The sequence below is a fragment of the Myotis daubentonii genome, chromosome 2, assembly GCF_963259705.1.
Source record: "Myotis daubentonii chromosome 2, mMyoDau2.1, whole genome shotgun sequence".
NCBI classification, from domain to species: domain Eukaryota; kingdom Metazoa; phylum Chordata; class Mammalia; order Chiroptera; family Vespertilionidae; genus Myotis; species Myotis daubentonii.
Window position 1 is genome coordinate 212,944,846 of NC_081841.1, and position 21,091 is coordinate 212,965,936.

The 21,091-nt window shown below is 43.7% G+C and overlaps 2 protein-coding genes across 2 annotated transcripts in view; both read right to left on the minus strand.

Moving 5' to 3' along the window:
- Positions 1–2,904: 2,904 nt before the first annotated feature.
- LOC132228726 (cytochrome P450 4V2-like) overlaps positions 2,905–21,091 on the minus strand; it is a 234,889-nt gene continuing 216,702 nt past the window's right edge. Inside the window, exon 12 of the mRNA XM_059685637.1 lies at positions 2,905–5,318. The gene's annotated coding sequence lies outside the window, so the exon portion shown is untranslated. The remainder of the gene's footprint in view (positions 5,319–21,091) is intronic.
- LOC132228724 (cytochrome P450 4V2-like) overlaps positions 4,253–21,091 on the minus strand; it is a 31,993-nt gene continuing 15,154 nt past the window's right edge. The window contains exons 8-11 of the mRNA XM_059685632.1: positions 11,676–11,778; positions 7,190–7,324; positions 6,918–7,097; positions 4,253–5,525 (exon numbers count right to left, since the gene is read on the minus strand). Coding sequence (XP_059541615.1) covers positions 5,353–5,525; positions 6,918–7,097; positions 7,190–7,324; positions 11,676–11,778 — 591 coding nt within the window. The 3' untranslated portion in view covers positions 4,253–5,352. The remainder of the gene's footprint in view (positions 5,526–6,917; positions 7,098–7,189; positions 7,325–11,675; positions 11,779–21,091) is intronic.

Here is a 21,091-nt window from a genome sequence, read left to right on the forward strand (position 1 = left end):
CTGTGAAGCTCTTTATCTGACCTTCAATTCTGAATGATAGCATTGCTAGGTAAAGTAATCTTAGTTGTAGGTTCTTGCTATTCATCACTTTGAATATTTCTTGCCACTCCCTTCTGGCCTGCATAGTTTCTGTTGAGAAATCAGCTGACAGTCATATGGGTACTCCCTTGTAGGTAACTGACTTTCTTTCTCTTGCTGCTTTTAAGATTCTCTCTTTGTCTTTTGCTCTTGGCATTTTAATTATGATGTGTCTTGGTGTGGTCCTCTTTGGATTCCTTTTGTTTGGGGTTCTCTGCACTTGCAGGACTTGTAAGTCTATTTCTTTGACCAGGTAGGGGAAGTTTTCTGTCATTATTTCTTCTAATAGGTTTGCAATATCTTGCTCTCTCTCTTATTCTGGCACCCCCATAATTTGGATGTTGGTACGTTTGAAGATAACCCAGAGGCTCCTTACACTATCTTCATACTTTTGGATTCTTTTTTCTTTTTGTTTTTCTGGTTGGGTGTTTTTTGCTTCTTCATATTTCAAATCTTTGATTTCATTCTTGTGATCCTCTAATCTGCTGTTGGATCTCTGTATAATATTCTTTATTTCAGTCAGTGTATGCTTAATTTCTAGTTGGTCCTTTTTCATAACCTCAAGGGTCTCACTAGATTTCTTGAAGGTCTCACTAAATTTATCAGTGGTTTCTAGAAAATTCTTGAAAAACCTTATAACTGTGGTTTTGAACTCTATATCCAGTAGTTTGCTTTCTTCCATTTCTGTCATTTGTGACCTGTTTATTTATCTTTGCATTTTTTATGCTTCCCTGTGTTGATAGAGTGGCTTTCTGTGCTAGGTGTCCTATAGGGCCCAGTAGCTCAGCCTCCCCAGTTACCTGAGGTGGACACTCTTGGTGCACCCTTTTGTGGGCTTTGTGCACAGTCTTGTTCTAGTTAAGCCTTGATTGTTGTAGGATCACTGGGAGGAATTGACCTCCAGGCCAATTGGCTGTGAGAGTCAGCTGTGTCTACGGTGGGAGAACTTCTGTGCTGGAGACACCCTTATGGGGCAAGACTTGCTTCAGCGGGGCTTGGGGGATCACTAAGTCTGCCTCCTGACTATGTCCCTTATGGATCTGAGGAGTTGTAATCTGGATAGTCCCACTCTGACCACTGTGTACACTGGCTCTTGGATCTCTAAGGAGGTGCTAATTTAGCCTCTGCCTGAGGCTACCCAGCAGGAGCTATGGAGATATCTGCAGATTCCTCTTCTTTGTTTGAGGTTTGGAGGTGCCCAGATGAGGCCCAGCTGTGAAGCAATGCAAGCTGCTTTGGGGCCTTGGGCCTTCTTTTGGAAGGTCTGAGTCTCTCTGGCCCAGCTGCAGTTTGTTAGGTAATTTTCAGATTGCAAAGGGCCAGGCCATTCATATGCAAAAGCCTCAACAGGGTGGAGCAAACAGCTATGGCTGATCCTCAGCCCTGCCCTAAGAGGCCCTGGGTCTCATTGTCCCAGGGTAATCTCTGCAAGCACCTCTGAGAGAAAGCCGCCCTCGAGTTCCACCCTATGCCAGACAGTCCAGTTTCTCCCCGTATGAGTCTGGGTCCCCAGAGACTTCCCGGAACCGGGAGCTTGTGTCTCCCTCCTGATTGAAAAAGACAACCATGTCCCCATTTGCCAGCCCTTTCCATGTGCGCCTCTGTACCTCTGCACTTCACTTCCGCACCTCCTCTGGTTCTCAGTGTGCTTTTCTCTTTCCTTGTAGTTGTAGAATTTCACCTCAGCCAGCCTTCCGGTAGTTCTGGATGATGTCCATTTTGTCTTTTAGTTGTAGTTTTGAAGTGGTTGTGTGAGGCAGCAATTTCAGATGTTTACCTATGCCGCCATCTTGGTTTCTCCCTTATTTTAATATTTTTTAGAAATAGTATCCCTATACATGGAAATACACCTCTTTGCAACTTCTATCCTTCCATCTTAGATTTTTCTACTCCATCCACACAAAATAATTTATTCTCCTTTTTGTACTTTTAAAAATATTTAAAGACATAACCAATTTCCCACTAAATCTCCTTTGTTTTCTAACTATTCTTCAAAATTGCATTATATCTGTTTGGTTAGAAAATTAGATTTTCAGGGAGTTGATGCTTAAGTAAATATTTAATGCATATTTCTGCACTGCAGAACTCTTGCTCATTAAAAATGGAGGATAACAAGACCAATAAAATAATTTCTGGTTGAAATGCAGTAGCATATTTCAAATATACAAGCTGTGATGCCTTTTAGATTGAGGGCATCAATCAAGACACCAGCAATTCCTTTTTATTGTACTTCACATTTACTGAGTCCTACCTTTCCTGATCTTAGTCAACTTATGCTTCATGTGAATAATGGCTGTGCTAAAAATCACATTTCTATATAGAAACCTGGTACTAATATTTTCTTTTCTTCAAAAGAGCATTTGTCATGGTGTTTAGACATGATTGTCTTATTTGAAGTATGGTGTTGGAGGAAGGCTCTACAGATAACCTGGACCGCCAGAAAGACAGACAAGTGGGTCCAAGGGCACGTTCAGCCTGAAACATTACTGGGGGCAAAGAAAACAAAATAAAAGACAAAACTGAAGCTGTGTTACTTCAGGCACATCATGAGAGGGCAGAGTTATTTTGAAGAGACAATAATGCTGGGAAAAATCAAAGGCAACAAGAAAGAGGAAGATCAAATATGATATGGATTGAGCCCATAAAAGTAGTAGTAGGTAGGAGATGACTAGTAAAAGTGCTGAGCAGGGCAGCTGAAAACATGATATTGTGAACATCACTCATTCATAGGGTTGCTAATGGCTTGTAACACACACACACACACACACACACACACACACACACAAGCATATCATGAGGTGCTAGAAATACATTTGATCTTCTAGATATAGTCCAAGAATCTCTTTATTTTTGAGACTTGTCAGTAGTTGGGCCAGAAACATGTTCCACAGTTGTCTGTGACAATGAACAGACCATCAATTCAGTAGTCCATCACCTGCAGAGATTTCTAGATGATAAATCTCTGGGTACCCAGTGGATGCTTGGGGCTTTTGCTGATTCCAAGGTAGTCTTGAGAGATTTCACTTTCTCCTTTCGATTAAGCAAAATATGTTGGTCTTTCCACTTATTTTTCAGAGTCAGGGAAACTCAAGATCAGTCTGTGATAACTGCACAGGGACATTTTGTTAGGGAGTCTGAGTGACACTGAGGACATTAACTCAAAGGAGCCATTTCTTTTATTACTTATTATAAAGCACTCACCCACTAATTTATCTTTTAAAGTTATCTATAATTCAAACTCACATCAATTCTTAGAATAAAATGTAGCACCCATGTCTAAATGTAGTTTATTATTCTTAAGATACTTCATTCAAGCAGGAGCATGATAGGTAATAGGGACACAGATATTTAATCTTCTTATTTTTTAAAAAAAAGTCAGCATTTTCATGTTCATACAGCAGACCATGACATACTTTCTCCATTGCAACTCAGTTTAACTGACACAGTTTAAATGATTTTCCAATTAAAATATGAAAAATAAATTTTTCTGGGGACAAATGAAGATCTTAAGCCAAAAGGGAACACAAAGCAACACTTTGCTTTAAATTTAATTTCATGTCTAGTGTAGGGTCACTACATTTTTTAAAGGCAAGGTTTAAAGTAAGTGCATAAAAGTGCATAAAATAATACCAATTTCCAAGAATAAAACTTCAATTATCCAAAATCATCTGGGGAATTTTCTACATATATCTACTTTCTAGATAACACAATTTACCATAAATTGGAAATCATTTTCAACTGCATCATATATGTCCTTGACATTTTCTCCGCAACATACGGACTGACTTGTCTGCACTGAGGGTCTTTGGGATGGTAAAGTGCGTAGAGCTGTTGACCCTGCCCTGAATGCCCGAGCCCATAATACTTGCCCAATGACTTTGGTTGGGTCAGCTCTTCCTTTGATATCCATTAAAGAATACATATTCCATTCTCTTAGTTTGTTGCTTCCACCTGCATTTGCCTTGAGAAAACTAAAGATACAATCTCTGTGTATGCACCAGAAGGTCACGAGTTCAATTCCCAGTCAGGGCACATACCTAGGTGTGAGTTCAATCCCCAGTCGGGAGGTTAACAGGAAGGAATGGATCAAGGTACCTCTCTCACATCACATTGATGTTTTTCTCTCTCTCTCTCCATTCCTCACACTCTAAAATCAATTTAGAAACAGAAACAATCTCATTAAAATTATTTATTAAAATAAGTTTTTTTAAGTCACTGAGTGAGGGAGTAGAACAATTGTCAATGGAATTCAAATTCAGGGAATTAGTGTCAGTTGTTAGCTTGACAGATATGTTCTGGAGGATTGAATTTCCCAGTAGGTTAACCCTAAACTAAGTGCTGGATTACTATACATGTGCGGCTTCTCTTCTCCTTAATGAGGGGAGAATTCTAGAAGATCTGTGTTCTAATGATACACCCAGCTCTAGATCTGAGTTTCATAAAGCAATAGCATATTGTAGTAGAGATTTAGAGTTTAGACATCTATTTCCAGCTCTGTCACCCCCTAGTGGTATGACTTTGGATAGAAACTTACCTCTGATTGATCTTATCCCCTTGGAATGAAAAGGGATATAACCTGATAAGGTCTAAGGTGCTTCCAGTTCCAAATGCCATTATGAGGGACTGGAGATCACCAAGAGGAATCTCTCCCGGTAATATTTGATATGTGAAGGTAATTTTGATGTTATGTAGAATGAAGTGAAATGAAGGCCATAAGTACAAAGTTAAAAGAGAAATAGGAACAGAACCTATGAGTCAACTTATAAATGATCTGCTCTCCTTAATAAAACCTGAAAAGTATCATTATCATAATTATTCTCATAACTGATGCCACTGATATAATTTTTAAAACCTATGCCCCAGCCTAAGTATTTTATTAACCTTTTCAAATTAAATGTATATGTATATATGTATATTTGTGTTCAACAAGAATATCTTAAAAAATTCTGGAACTTCAATTAACTTATATCCTTTGGGTCTGTCAATTGAAATTGAATTGGCCTCTGGATCCCTCTGTTGAGAAATGTATATGTTTATTTGGGTATGGACATTAGTTAACTCGCCTTTTGGGATCAAGAACAAGGATAAGATAATGATGGTAATGAAAATATAAAAATCCTCTCTTTGGAAGACTTGACTCCAAGCTAAGTGGTGATAAGAAAAAAATTAGGTGTAGGGATTAAGAGTATTTAACTCATGATTCACACATTGTAAATGCAAAGTTTCTCTTAAAGAAAGATCTTATTCCTACTAAGGCACAGCCCAATAACAGAGTTAGGATGCATTTGCTTTTCTCCTCTTCAACTTGATCCAGATGCCATTAGTAGGACGAAGAATCAGCTCTCCTGCCACACCAAGTTCTTCTCTTTTCTGGGTGGATTCTACCCAAAAATGCCTCAGGATGGATGAGAGAACAACCTTTTCTTCCATCATGGCAAACCTTTGACCTTCAAATTAATGTAAATAATATGATCTTAATTACAGATATATTTCAAATGGGAGATAGAGCAGGTTCTATTAGAGGAAGCAAGTGATGTTAGATTTTCACAGTAGGCCCTGGGAGAACCAGTATCACTGACGATGCTTCCTAATAATGACTCTTGAGTGCCTTTCCCTGCTCCCACCCAGTGCATCTGAATAGCTCTGAAGACAAGGAATCTAGCCTACGCAGCACACATGTGAATCCTGGGCTCATTGAAGCATGAGAACCACTGCTCTAGAATGTTTTCCTACTGGGCCTTTCCTGTAGTTTACTATAGAGTTACCAGGCCTCATTTCAACAATGCCTGGACTTACATAAACAGTAAAACCCCAGAGATACTAAAGCCAAAAGTGTGTATAATGCATGGTAAGGTGCATTCCTTTTGTTTGAGTACATCCACTGGTCCTATGGTGAGCATTATCTGTTTTGGTTTTGAAAAAAGTAATTCTTAAAAGCAATGAAAACAGGTTAAATAAACTAATTGTTATAAATAAGCTTTCTACCATATAAAGTATATTCTACTTCAATCCAAAGATCTACACTTTAAAACTCTACCATGAAACTGGTTATGCTTTATGTTATGGGCTGAATGGTATTCCCCCCAAATTCATCTGCTGAATTCATAACCGTCAGTACCTCACAATGTGACTGCATTTGGGGATAGGGCCCTTAAAGAGGTGATTGAAATAAAATGAGGTCCTATGGATGGGCCCTAATCCAATCTGACTGGTATCTTTACAAAAAGAGATCAAGCCCTGGCTGGGTGGCTCAGTTGGTTGGTATGTCATCCCATTCACCATGAGGTTGTGAGTTCAGTTCCATCAGGGCATATACTTAGGTTGCGGGTTAGATTCCTGGTTGGGGCACGTATGGGAGGCAACTGAACAATGTTTCTCTCACATCAATGATTCCCTCTCTTTCTAAAAATCAATAAAAACATATCCTTGAGTGCGGATTAATTAAACACACACACACACACACACACACACACACACACACACACACACACACGAATAAACTATGTGAAGACACAGGGAGAATTGATCTATCGATAAGCCAAGGAGAGAGGCCTCAGAAGAAACCAGCCCTGCAGACACCTTGATCTTAAGACTTCTGGCCTCCAAAATTCTGAGGAAATAAAATTCTGTCATTTAAGCCACCCAATCTGTGGTGCTCTGTTACAGCAGCCCTAGAAAACTGATATACTTTATGACAGTCATAGTCAAGTGGGGAAAAAATAAAACAGCTAGTTTTTTAATAGACGTGTATCTGAGACACTACATCTCAAAGACACTGTTGTGAGAAATCCCCTGCCCTGTGGACCTGAAAGGTCAAGTCGATTCTGATGGATACAAACCTATACAGTTTCTGGGTCCTGCAGAGAAGGGCACATATGTGTATGGATGGCGTCCCATCGAATTCTCGGGAAAGAACCGCTCTGGCTTGAACTCCTCAGGCTCTGGGAAGTACCGTGGGTCTCTATGCAGTGCGTAGGGAATGATGAGTATTTGAGAGCCTTTCACGACGTTGTATCCCCCTGTCATGAGGCAGTCGATATGTCATGAGAACAGAGCAAGACAGACACAGAAAAGTCCACTCTCCCCACTACTTTCATGGAAGAATTCTCACCAACATCACAATCTTCATTAAGATCACGGGCAATTAAAGGCACAGAAGGAAAAATACGAAGGGTCTCCTTAATAACACACTCCAGATATTTAAGTTTCTTCAGGTCTTCTAAGGTAACAGGGCGATCAGAATTCCCTGATCAAAGTAAATACATGGAATAAAATAAATGAACTATTTGGGCTTGGCAGATAAGACATCAAAAAAGAATATATTTTAACATCAATACACTGAATTTTAAATACCAACAGCTAGAGTAAAATTCTTAATAGTATAGATAATAAAATAAAATGAGACAATAATGCTAAGTAAAAAAACCAGATGCAAAAGGTCACGTTGTATCATTAAATTTGGAGGAAGTACTCAAGGAAGATAAATCCATAGAGACAGAGTGTAAATGAGGTGCTGCCAGCGGCTGGAGGAAGAGAAAATGGGGAGTGGCTGATTAATGGTGCAGGGTTTCCTTTTGGCTGCTGAAATGGGTTGGAATTAGATAGAGGTGACAGTTATATAACATTGTGAATGCATGAAACTATAAGTTTAAAACATTTAATTTTGAATTCTCAGAGCCTCCTCCAGAAGTGTATCTTCTCCTAGGTCAGCTTCTTGGACTCTCCCCATAGCCTGGCCCCCAAACGCCCTCCATTCCCACCTCAAAGAGAAATCCAAATGGCTTATTGGACTTGCCAACAGGAGAAAAAAACACAGCAGGAAGTAACTGAACAAACTGAGAAAGCAAAAAATGAGACAGACCAACTCAATGAACAAGCCAGTGAGAAGATTCTGAAGGCGGACATATAGCAAATTCTCCAACCACTGTTTCTCAGAAGAGGTAGGAATTGATGGCACAAATCCCACATTTTTGAGCAACAACATTTGCAACCATCTCTATGCCTGCACTGCTCGGGGAGACACATGGAAAGGCACTGTGTTATTTAATCAGAGTTTAAGTGACAGAATTGAAAAATAATAAATCAGGTCACAGAACAGATTTTTCATTTTGATGAAAACCCTTCCTTGGAAAATAATTGCACCCAAAGAATTTCATCTGAGTGCAAGCTGTGATGCATTTTCAAAGTCCACTGAGATATCTGGAAAGGATATGATGAAAAGTTCATATTCAATGCAGGATAACGCCAGCAGGAAGAGGCTGAGACACAAAAATCTGGCTTATGGCCATTCTGATGCAGGTGCAGATAAGTTGGGAGAGATCATTGAAAGTGGTATTTGCCAAAATCCAATTCATTACTACTTGCTTCCTGATATGGAAGATGAAGACGGGGAAGGAGAAGAGAAGAAGATGATGATGGAGGGGGAGATGGAGAGGATTGAAAGCTACCAAGGAAGAAGCTGATGAGGATGAAGGAGACAGTGACTAAGGAACACTGATGGATTCCAACCTTCTTTTTTAAAGTTTCCTCTAGTCACTGGGAGCAAGTTACAGTCTGGGGTTTGTTTTGTTTTGTTTTACTCTTCAGCTCAGTTGTTCTGCCCTTGAAGTCTTTTCTCTCCCTTACATCCTGGTTCTCAACTTATTTTGGGGGAAATACCTTGAGCTGAATACAGTGGGAAAAGAATCTCTAAGGCTTTCTCTTCCAAATTCACCTTTTTTAACGTTTAAAAGTATTTTTATTTTTTTCCATTGATTTTATTTATTTTTTTCTTTATTCATTAGGGTATTACATATGTGTTCTTATCCCCCCAATCCCCCCCTATGTCTTCCCTCATGCCCTCAGCCCCTGGTGTCTGTGTCCATAGGTTAGGCTTATATGCATGCACACAAGTCCAAATTCACTTTTATCCCTTCCTGACTCAACAAGCACTATGTAGAATCAATGCCCCTGTGCTCCGTGGGAAAGAAAAATCTTCTGCTTATTTTGCTCTGCTGGAGGCTGGAGGCTCAGCCCGCGCAGTAGCACACAGAATTCCAGCTTTTTTCCTCCTTTCTCTGTACACTGAGCACACAGATTACACTGTGTCTCTGTGAATGTGGACAGTTAGCATTTACCAGCATATACCTGTCTACTTTCTCTTCTATGGGACATTTTTTAAACTGGAAAAATAAAAAAAAAAGTTTACACAAGGCCAAAGGGTATATAGGAGATGTTTTGTTAGTTAAGTGGGCATTTTGACAAAAAGGCTTTCCCCTTTGATATGTTTAATTGTTATGTTTAATGGACTTCCTTGCAGTTTAAGATGATACTTTTAAAATAAAATTCTCGCCCTTACCGGTTTGGCTCAGTGGATAGAGTGTCAGCCTGCGGACTCAAGGGTCCCAGGTTCGATTCCGGTCAAGGGCATGTACCTTGGTTGTGGGCACATCCCTAGTGGGGAGTGTGCAGGAGGCAGCTGATTGATGTTTCTCTCTCATCGATATTTCTAACTCTCTATCCCTCTCCCTTCCTCTCTAAAAAAATCAATAAAATATATTAAAAATAAATAAAATTCTCTCCTAATAATGGCCTGGGCTCTGCCACAAATGGGAGACTAGCAGACCTGCAGAATCTTATTTGGAACCATCATTCTCTACTGTAATTTTGTTCCTGTTTATTTAATTTCTGTGTGTTTGTTTCACTGGGAAAAAAGATAATGCTCAATTTTAAACATTAAAAGTGTTCCAGTTGCTTATTATAATGAGACTAAATGTGAAGTTTACCTCAGTTTAAAAAGGAATGAATACCTATATCTTAATATCCAAAGATCAGTTGCTCAAAAAAATTTTAGAACTAATACTGGGGATAGAAGAGAAGTGAGGCACAATTAGCAAAAAGCATGAGAAAAAGCAGAAGAAAAATTCTAGTAAAAAAATGGCGTCACTAATTATGTGAGATCCAAAAGCATTTGTGACACCTGCATTGGGCTAGAAATTGTAAAAAACACAAACATAGGAACATATTCCAAAAGAACCTGGGTTTCTATAACACCCAATTTACCCACCAGAGGCAGTTTGAGAGAAATTTAACTTGATACAGGAAAAATTAAATGACGACAGAAACAGAGCCCAGAAGTTTAGATCGTCTCCATTCTACAAAACAAAGTCCTCCCTCTTGGTATGAAAATCCAGTCCTCACACCATCTGGACATGAAATTCCTTTTCCAACGTCACCTCTTAATGGGTTCTAACAAATGTTCTGAGTTCCACCTGTCCTTCATTGCTTACTGTTATCTTCCCACTTCTCCACTCTGCAATTGTGCAACTGGAGCCTCTCTTTCCAGAATGTCTTCCACCTCCTCCTCTTCTCCTTTATTATTCCTTGCCCACTTTGCACTAGGAAAATCTACCAGATACCACTTTGTTGGTTGGCCAACCCAACCTTTACCTTTCTCTTCCCAGCCATGGGACGACATATGACATCTGATTAAACAAAGGATTAAGTTGATGGCAAAATGCACAGGAATTAAGTTGATTGTTTTGTCTTAGGCTGATCATGACCCACAAATATATCAGGCCCTAATCTCTAGAACCTTTTAAATATTATTTTGGGGGAAAAGGTGCTTTTGAAGATTTTATGAAGGATGTTATAATGGAGAAATGATTTTGGATTATCCATGTGGGCCATGAATGCCATCATGAATGTCATGCTATGAGAGAGCAGAGGGATATTTGACACACACCCACAGAAGAGAAGGTCATGTGAAGATGGAGACAGAGATGTGAATGATGTGGCCATAAGCCAAGGTATGTTGGCAGTCACCAGAAGGAATGGATTCTCCCCTCAGGCTTCCCAAAAGTGCAGCCCTGCCAACACATTGATTTAACTCAGACACACTGATCTGGGCCTTCTGGTGTCCAGAACTATAAGAAGACAAATTTCTATTGTGCTCAGCCACCGAGTTTGCAGAATCGGTGACAGCAGTCAAAAGAAACTATTATTATCCTTTATCTACCCTCCCCTTTCTTCTTGCTTTAGAGATAAACATGAGACCCAGAACAACAATCAAGAAAACAAAATCCATGATGATGAAAATGACAGAAAGAAAAAAGTGCAAGCCCCGGATTCTCACAACATCCCTATTGGCATCAGCCTAGGACCCCTTACCTACAGGTTACTGGTTGTACAAAAGAAATGTATGTCCCATCAGCTTAACCCACAGCAATCCTATATGAAACAGCTCTCCTTGACCCCTCTCTGCTCTCTGCTAGCCCCTTGCTCATATCGCTCAAGCACATAGCCATGACTTGATACTTTATACACAGTGTCTGCTTCACCTATGAAGCGTGAGGTCCTTGAGGACAGTGACATTTATCTGTGTAGCCCCCGCATCTAGCCTGGTGTAGTCTCATGCCAAGCAATCAGCAAACGCCCATAAACAAATGGATAAGGTCTTGCAAAGGACATTCGGCCTGGAAGGGGTCTCATATGGCAGCCATCCTGCTTATTACAGTGTCTTTAGAACAGGCCCGACTGCACATTCTTAATGAGGAAGAATGCCATTCACTTCAGTGACTTGGGACCTTCCGTGTAAGTAGTGAAAGGTCCATACCTACCAAACACTTCATCCAGTTCATTGTCCAATTTTTTCTGGACTTCTGGATAGCAACCCAGAAGGTACAATGCCCAGTTCATTCCAGCTGCAGTTGTATCATGGCCCTACAAATGTAAGAGGAAAAAACAACAGCTTAGAAAGCAGAGTTCTATTAGAGATTTTGAACTGTCTCTGGATTTGACAGCTGTGACGTGACCCCAGACAGAACAAGTTAATTTTATACAGTATGTTACCTCGGTGGGGAACAAACCAATGAAACAATCCCTTCAAAGGGGATGGCTCTGGGTACAGGGACATTCAATACGACAGAGTCACATACTTGGTGAGAGTGGCTGGCCTGGGCTAACAGGAGGCATGCTGAGGGAACTCCGTGTGCTGGACTGTTTTTGGGGAAATAAAAGTGTGATTTTCCTGAGCCAAGTGGCCAGATCTGCACTTGTCCACTGTCCCCCATTTGTATGGTCAACTTCACCCAGACTCCAGGGAGCACATGGCTGGTTCTGAGCAACAATCTCCACATCAAGAAGTTAATAAATTCCCTGTTTAAACCCTGCAGAGTTTGAGGCAAAATTCCAAACATTTTGTAGAAACGAACTCAATTATTCTTCACAGAAAATCCATGGGAGCCCGGCCAGTGTGGCTCAGTGCTTGAGCATCAGCCTATGAACCAGGAGGTCATGGTTCGATTCCTGGTCACGACACATGCTCGGGTTGTGGGCTCAATCCCCAACAGGGGGCATGCAGGAGGCAGCCAATCAATGATTCTCTCTCCTCATTGATGTTTCTGTCTCTCCTTCTCCCTTCAATAAAAATATATTTCTCTGAAATCAATAAAAATATTTATTTCTTTAAATCTCCATGGGATACATGATGCTGCTATTCCCATTTTAGAGATGACAAACTGAGCCCCCAAAAGATGCTACATGACTTTCCCAGGGCCCGGCAGCTTCATAGGAGGTGGAGGCAAGAGTAGGACCCTCGGAGTTTCTGATGACAAAGCAGAGCCCACACTCTTCACCTCGGGGAGCGTGGGGGATCCGGGTGAGGAGAGTCCAGCTCCAATACTGATGCTCACACCCTGGGCGACCTTATTCTCTGTCCGTTCAGTGTCTGTAGGCATCAGCCCCTTATTTCCTGTCCTCATCTCAGCAGGACAGTCCACATGCAAAATGGTAAGTTCTTCAGAAAAAAAATGTATTTGAAAAATAAAAAATAATATTATAACTCTTACTGGTCCATTTACCCTATGCAACGCAAGTGACCATTGTAATATTTCATCTCCTGGGCAGAAGTCTCTGAAGGGCTTATTTTAGCTCCTAAGTGCAATTGTTGAGGACTTTTCTGCAATTTTAAAAAATAAGTTTATAAGTCTCTGATATTAGTATGATTGTAGTTTCTCACACTTGCAATTTCTTTACAGAAATGACTCTGAACTCTAGACAAAAGCTGGACCATGTCACTGAAATGTTTAGCAAAGTCATAGAGGAAGTGCTCTTGCTAAACAATTTTAATAGCTTCTCTTGAATTTGAAAATAAATTTCTTGTTTTATTTTTGTCTGAGAGCTAAAGGGAGCAAACATAAAGCACTGAGCCAACAAGTGCATTGGGAGAACTGCGCAGGGCAAGGATCAGCCAATCCAGGAGCATAAAAGTCCTGGCATAGATATAGAAGCATGGAACAGATTGTCTGTTCCATATCAGAGGGAAGGAGGGGGTGGGTGTGAGAGGGGGTGGGAACAGATCAACCAAAGAACTTGTATGCATATATGCATAACCCATGGACACAGACAATAGTGTGGTGACGGCCTGGGTTGCGGGGCAGGAGCAGGCTATAAGGGGTCAATGGGGGAAAACATGGAACATATGTAATACTTTTAACAATAAAGATTTAAAAAATAAATGAAATAAAATTTAAAAGTAAATAAAATAAAATAAAAGGATGCAGCAACCGCCTGCATCTTCTTACGGAGGAGGTCAGAATATTGTAATTATACATGCTATACCTACTGTTTCATGGGACGAAGGGAAAAATTAGAACTTCAAAGAATGTTAGAACTGCAAGAAAGAGATAATTACTCTGGTTGTTTTTGTGGGAGTGAGAGGTTACTGGTGGGAGAAGGATGTGTATGTGCAGGTGTGAGTGTGTGTGTAAGTGCATGTGTGAGTGTGTGTATGCATGTGTGGGTGCAGGGGCCACTTCAACATCAGACACCAGCCAATGTGTGTTGCACAAGAATGTGCCAGGGATGATGGTTGGTGCACATTAGAAAACTATGCACCTAGTCCTCAGAGCTGTTCTGTGAGGCCCGTGTTATTACAGCGAGGACACAGAAGTCCCGAAAGGGAGAGGAGGTGCCGAGGTCACACTTTTAGTATAGGTCAGAGCTGGGATTTGGCCCCACAGCCCACTTTTCAGTGAATTAGATGTCCATTTTCTGCATAATGTTTCTTTTCAATAAAGTGATCTGCTTAAAATAGAAGTTTAAAACCGTTGATATAGTCCATCTTTCCACTTTCCACATGAGGGCGGGGGGGTGGGGGGGGCAGGGCTGTGGCAGAGATCTGCAATGACTGGGCCTGTCTCATCTGGCCAGTCAGCACAGACCTGGGAGAGGTCAGGTCTGTGGACCCTTCACACTGCTTGCTTTCTGCTACAGGGAGCAGAGCCACCGCCCTGGGGAGGCAATGCACCCAGGCGGCTGCAGGCCAAACAAAGATAATGCATGCAGTCCGCCATCAAAACCTGAAGGATTTCCCTTTCTTCCATTTCCAGGATATTCTACCTGCTGCCTTTTAAAACCATTTCTTAATCTGTATTTGGTAAACCACATGTTAAGAGGTTTTCTCTTTATAATATTTAATGAAGTTAAAATTATCTTCGCAAAAATTTCGTCTTTTTGCCCAGCCAGTGTTGATCAGTGGTTGAGTGTTAACCTATGAACCAGGAGGTCATGGTTCAATTCCTGGCCAGGGCACATGCAGGAGGCAGACAATCAATGATTCTCTCTCATCATTGATGTTTCTATTTCTATATCCCTATCCCTCTCTCTTCCTAAAAAAAAATCAATAAAACTATATATTTTTAAAAATTTGTCTTTTTTTATGTAAAGACCAGAAATCTCCTTAGAAGTACAAACGGGTTAAATGCTCTACTAGAAGGAGCTGGGAAGATGGTGGCTGACAGGACAGAGGTGAGGGAGAGGGTGTGAGTGAGTGAGGAAGTGACAGGAGAGTGTGTGGTGTGTGTAGAGTGTGTGGGAATGAGTGAGGGACAGTTAAAACCGGCAGGAGTATCAGAGGCTGGCAGACCAGGCTCTCCTGGACAGGGAGCCCCTGTCACCACTGCGGGCACTCCCCCGGCTGTGGGGCTCAGGCAGGGAGCCCATGCCATCTTGAAGGAGAGAGGGGCCTCCTCTAGGAACTCATCAGTACCACCGCCCAGACTGGCCTTGGACACCGCCCGCGACGCTGCATCCACACCCGACGAAGGCCTGCTGCCTTGTCCGCAGACCTGCAGACCCTAGGACATCTCCCTCCAAGGGCGCACAGATCCCGCAGCAGTAAGTGCAACTTCCCCCTCGCCAGCTGCTGACCTACGGACACTGTGGTCACGGACACCCTGAGTCCCCTGCCCTGGCAAAGGGCTCTCTGGTGCCTCTGTGAGCCACTGCTGGGTGCACTCGTATCCAAACAAGGATGCACAGGCCCGGCAGTAGAAACTCAGACTTCCCACTTCCCAGCTGCCTGCCCATAGACCCAGTGGTCACGTGGTTTCAGCACAGGTCCCCTAGTCCGCTGCCCCAGCAGGCAGCTCCCAGGTGCCTCTGTGAGCAGCCGCTGGGCCCACTTGTATCCAAGCAAGATCTGAAGACCTTGGCTGCAGAAATTCAGTCTTCACTGTCCTCGACTGCCGACCTCTGGTCACTGCAGTTGCAACGAACCAGGACACAGGTCCTCTGACCCTGCTGCCCCTGGAAGGCGGCTCCCAGGTACCTCTCTGAGCCACCGCAAGGCACAACCCTGGGTACCAGCACCCAATCCCCATGGTAGCACTGCTCCAGCACATAGGCCCTGTGAGCCCACTGCCCCAGCAGACAGCTCCTGGGTATCTCTGTAAGCCACCATGGGGTGCACATATCTAACCAAGAATGCACAGCTCCGGAAGCAGAAATGGGGACTTCTTCCTTCCCCAGGCTGGCAGCACACCACAATCCTGCACCGCCAGCATGTGGGTCTCACAAGCACACAGCCCCAGCAGATGGCTCCTGGGCCCCTAGTGAGCTGCCATTGGGCGTGTGCCTCTCCAACCAAGGGCGCACGGCTCCCTCAACAGGATCTATGACATCCCCTCCTGGCTGCTTACCTCTGGACACCTTGGTGAGTTACTGAGGACCCGCCTCCCTAGACAAGGTCACATTGTTTCAGTCACAGGCTCCAAGAATCCTACAACCCCAGCTGCTGGCTCCCGAACCCCCTTGTCATTCAGAGAGGGAAATCACTTTGGCCAGAGTCCCACTGCCTCAACCACAGACTATGGGACAGCCGTCTCCCACCGTCCCGGGCTCCAGGAACCTCGTAGTGAGTTACAGAGTGACGCGACCCCAGCAAGAGTCACACAACACCAGCCAAAGTCAAAGTACCTGAGCCTCAGGCCCCAAGACCCCTTCCTCCCAAGCAGGTGGACTCCTGGAACTCACAGTGAGCACATACCAGTGATACCTCAATTAACCCTTTCCACAAGAGCTGGAACCACTATCACATCCACAACAGCTTATAAAACGAAGCTGAGGGTGAGTCACATTACCAATCTGTGACAAGACTTCATCCACGATTAAGAAACTAATATTCAAGACCGAACTACATCAATAGAACCCAAATAGCTCAAGTAGGGGGCTCTGCTAGATCACCAAATGCAGGAGATTTGAGATACTGCACCAGTGGGTCCCCAAAGTCACCAATTACATAGCACCACATCCAAAAGAACCTGGGTAGCAAATCAGTTGGATCTAAGACATAGAAACAATTAAAACAGCAAAAAAATGGGGAGAGAAAATAAAATGGTGGCATAGGTAAACACCGGAAATTGCTGCCTCACACAACCACTTCAAAAATACAACTAAAAGACAAAAGGACACCACCCAGAACCACAGGAAGGCAGAGAAGGTGTGGAAGTAAAGTGCAGAGGTACAGAGGCACAAGTAGAAAGGGCGGACAGCTGAGGACTCAGTGCATGTGGAAAGGGCTGGCAGCTGAGGACACAGCACACGCGGAAAGGGCTGGCAGCTGAGGACACGGTTGTCTTCGTCTTTTTTTTCTTTTTTTTAATATATTTTATTGATTTTTTACAGAGAGGAAAGGAGAGGGATAGAGAGGTAGAAACACCGATGAGAGAGAAACATTGATCAGATGCCTCCTGCACACCTCCTACTGGGGATGTGCCCACAACCAAGGTACATGCCCTTGAACGGAATCAAACCTGGGACCTTTCAGTCCGCAGGCTGACGCTCTACCCACTGAGCCAAACCGGTTAGGGCACGGTTGTCTTTTTCAATCTGGAGGGAGTCTCAAGCTCCCAACTGCTATGAACTCCAGTTCCGGGTGAGTCTCTGGGGACCCAGATTCATACCAGGAGAAACTGGACTGTCTGACATTGGTCGGAACTTGAGAGCGGCTCTCTCTCAGAGGTGCTTGCAGCAATTACTGGGACACTGAGATGTGGGGCCACTTAGGGTAGGACTGAGGAGCTCCATAGCTGCTTGCTCTGCCCTGTTGATTCCCTGAGACCCCGCCCCACCCAAGCTGTGCACAGAGGTTTTTGCATATGCAAGGCCTGGCCCTTTGCAATCTGAAAATTACCTAACAAACTGCAGCTGGGTCAGAGAGACTCAGAACTTCCAAAAGAAGGCCCAAGGCCCCACAACAGCTTGCATTGCTTCACAGCTGGGCCTCATCTGGGCACCTGCAAACCCCAAACAAAGAAGAGGAATCTGCAGATCTCTCCATAGCTCCTCTCAGGTAGCCTCGGGCAGAGGCTAAATTAGCACCTCCTTAGAGATCCAAGAGCCAGTGTACACAGTGGTCAGAGTGGGACTATCCAGATTACAACTCCTCAGATCCATAAGGGACATAGTCAGGAGGCAGACTTAGTGATCCCCCAAGCCCCGCTGAAGCAAGTCTTGCCCCATAAGGGTGTCTCCAGCACAGAAGTTCTCCCACCGTAGACACAGCTGACTCTCACAGCCAATTGGCCTGGAGGTCAATTCCTCCCAGTGATACCTACAACAATCAAGGCTTAACTAGAACAAGACTGTGCACAAAGCCCACAAACGGGTGCACCAAGAGTGTCCACCTCAGGTAATTGGGGAGGCTGAGCCACTGGGCCCTATAGGACACCTAGCACGGAAAGCCACTCTATCAACACAGGGAAGCATAAAAAATGCAAAGATAAATAAACAGGTCACAAATGACAGAAATGGAAGAAAGCAAACTACTGGATGTAGAGTTCAAAACCACAGTTAAAAGGTTTTTCAAGAATTTTCTAGAAACCACTGATAAATTTAGTGAGACCCTCAAGAAATCTAGTGAGACCCTTGAGGTTATGAAAAAGGACCAACTAGAAATTAAGCATACACTGACTGAAATAAAGAATATTATACAGAGTTCCAACAGTGCCGGGGTCCAGCCCCAGCGGGTCCAGGGGTCCCCAAAGGTGTGGACGGAGTCGGCGAAGAAGGAATGACACGGAGACAGCGTTCAGTTGATCAGCAGCCTAGCCAGGATCTCCAGCCAAGTTCTGGTCTCGATCTCCAGAGAGGTTCTGCTTAGGATCTCCAGCCAGGTTCTGTCCAGGTTCTCCAGGCAGGTCCAGTCACCAGGTTCTAGTCAGGCTCTCCTGCCAATCTCCGCAGTCAGGTTCAGTCCAGGATCCCCTGCCATGCTCTCTCGCCAGGCTCCGCCTCCAGGCTCCGATGCCAGTCCCTGTCCAGGATCCTCCGGCATGCTCTTGCCAGTGAAGTTCTTCTGTCTCTAGAGAACGTTCTGTGTAGGTTCTGTGCTTAGGCTCTGTCTCTCTTGGTCCTGTCTTCCAAGCCCTGTGTCCTTAGTTCTGTCTTATAAGTTCTGTCTTCTTGATTCTGTTATAAGTTCTGAGTCTTTTTTCTGTGTGTTTCTGTCTTGTTACAACTGTATTTATACCAGTTGATTCAATCCTATCAATCTCTATTACAAAGGTTAGGGCGTTTCTTATCTCCATTCCAGGGAGAAAAGATTATGTAGTTTAAGCATGATTGTTCGTAATTAAAGGGATTAATTACCCGCCTGGCACTTAGTTGAGGGGTTTTATTCCCTCCCTAACTTCAGGGGAAAATCCCTACCTGGGGATTCAACCTTTCTCAGAGAGGTGACCTTGGTTAAAACACAGCGCCAAGAAGGTGAGCAAACATATTAAGAACTGTATGCCATATATGCCAGGTCCCTTGAAACAGCAAGGATGGACCGGCTCCCGGCAAATTCCCCCTTTTTTATTTTTTAAAAGCAGGCATTAAAAAGAAAAACCTCAAACGCTCTCTTGTATCCATTTTAAGAGTAGGATTGGCGCTTTCTGCTATTACCTGAGTCCTGATCTATCACCCCAGGGAGAGCTTGCCAATCCTGCACTTTCCTGGGGTGGAAAGGCTGCAGTGGGGTTAAGGATAAGGCTCCTTGGGCCTACCTTCTCCCATGCCTCTACATTTACCTTTCTGGCACCTTTCCTCCCTCAGAAAAGCATGGACGTATTTCTTGAATAAAATGTTCTGTCTGACTGGGAGTAACCTTAATTCCTCTGCTAACAAGCATATATGCTAAAAGATCAATACGGAGTCTTTTTTCTTTAGACTCAGTATGGCACATCTTCTTAATCTAAAGATCAATACAGAGTCTTCTTTCTTTGGACTCAGTATGGCACATCTTCTCAATCTAAGAATCAATACAGAGTCTTCTTTCTTTGGACTCAGTATGGCACATCTTGTCAATCTAAGTTCTGTACTATCCACCTTCTTACCCTACTTATCCTCTGTAGGGGGGTCTGCAGTACCCTGGTGGAGTCCTATCCGTCCCGAGTGTGGGGGTTCTCAATGGGGGGGGCTTACCTAGGGGAATCCTGTTCCAGGGGTTCCCAAAGGTGTGGATGGAGTCGGCGAAGACTATCCACCCTCTTCCTACGGTGGAGTCCTATCCGTCCCGAATGTGGGGTTCTCAATGGGGGGGCTTACCTAAGGGAATCCTGTTCCAGGGGTTCCCAAAGGTGTGGACGGAGTCGGCGAAGACTATCCACCCTCTTCCTACGGTGGAGTCCGATCCGTCCCGAGTGCAGGGCGCTTACCTAGGGGTCCCTGTTCGGGCGCCATATGCCGGGGTCCAGCCCCAGCGGGTCCAGGGGTCCCCAAAGGTGTGGACGGAGTGGCGAAGAAGGAATGACACGGAGACAGCATTCAGTTGATCAGCAGCCTAGCCAGGATCTCCAGCCAAGTTCTGGTCTCGATCTCCAGAGAGGTTCTGCTTAGGATCTCCAGCCAGGTTCTGTCCAGGTTCTCCAGGCAGGTCCAGTCACCAGGTTCTAGTCAGGCTCTCCTGCCAATCTCCGCAGTCAGGTTCAGTCCAGGATCCCCTGCCATGCTCTCTCGCCAGGCTCCGCCTCCAGGCTCCGATGCCAGTCCCTGTCCAGGATCCTCCGGCATGCTCTTGCCAGTGAAGTTCTTCTGTCTCTAGAGAACGTTCTGTGTAGGTTCTGTGCTTAGGCTCTGTCTCTCTTGGTCCTGTCTTCCAAGCCCTGTGTCCTTAGTTCTGTCTTATAAGTTCTGTCTTCTTGATTCTGTTATAAGTTCTGAGTCTTTTTTCTGTGTGTTTCTGTCTTGTTACAACTGTATTTATACCAGTTGATTCAATCCTATCAATCTCTATTACAAAGGTTAGGGCGTTTCTTATCTCCATTCCAGGGAGAAAAGATTATGTAGTTTAAGCATGATTGTTCGTAATTAAAGGGATTAATTACCCGCCTGGCACTTAGTTGAGGGGTTTTATTCCCTCCCTAACTTCAGGGGAAAATCCCTACCTGGGGATTCAACCTTTCTCAGAGAGGTGACCTTGGTTAAAACACAGCGCCAAGAAGGTGAGCAAACATATTAAGAACCGTATGCCATATATGCCAGGTCCCTTGAAACAGCAAGGATGGACCGGCTCCCGGCACAACAGCAGACTAGAAGATCCCAAGAATGAAATCAAAGATTTGAAATACGAAGAAGCAAAAAACACCCATCCAGAAAAGCAAAAAGAAAAAAGAATCCAAAAATACGAAGATAGTGTGAGGAGCCTCTGGGTTAACTTCAACCGTACCAACAGCTGAATTATGGGGGTGCCAGAATAAGAGAGAGAGCAAGA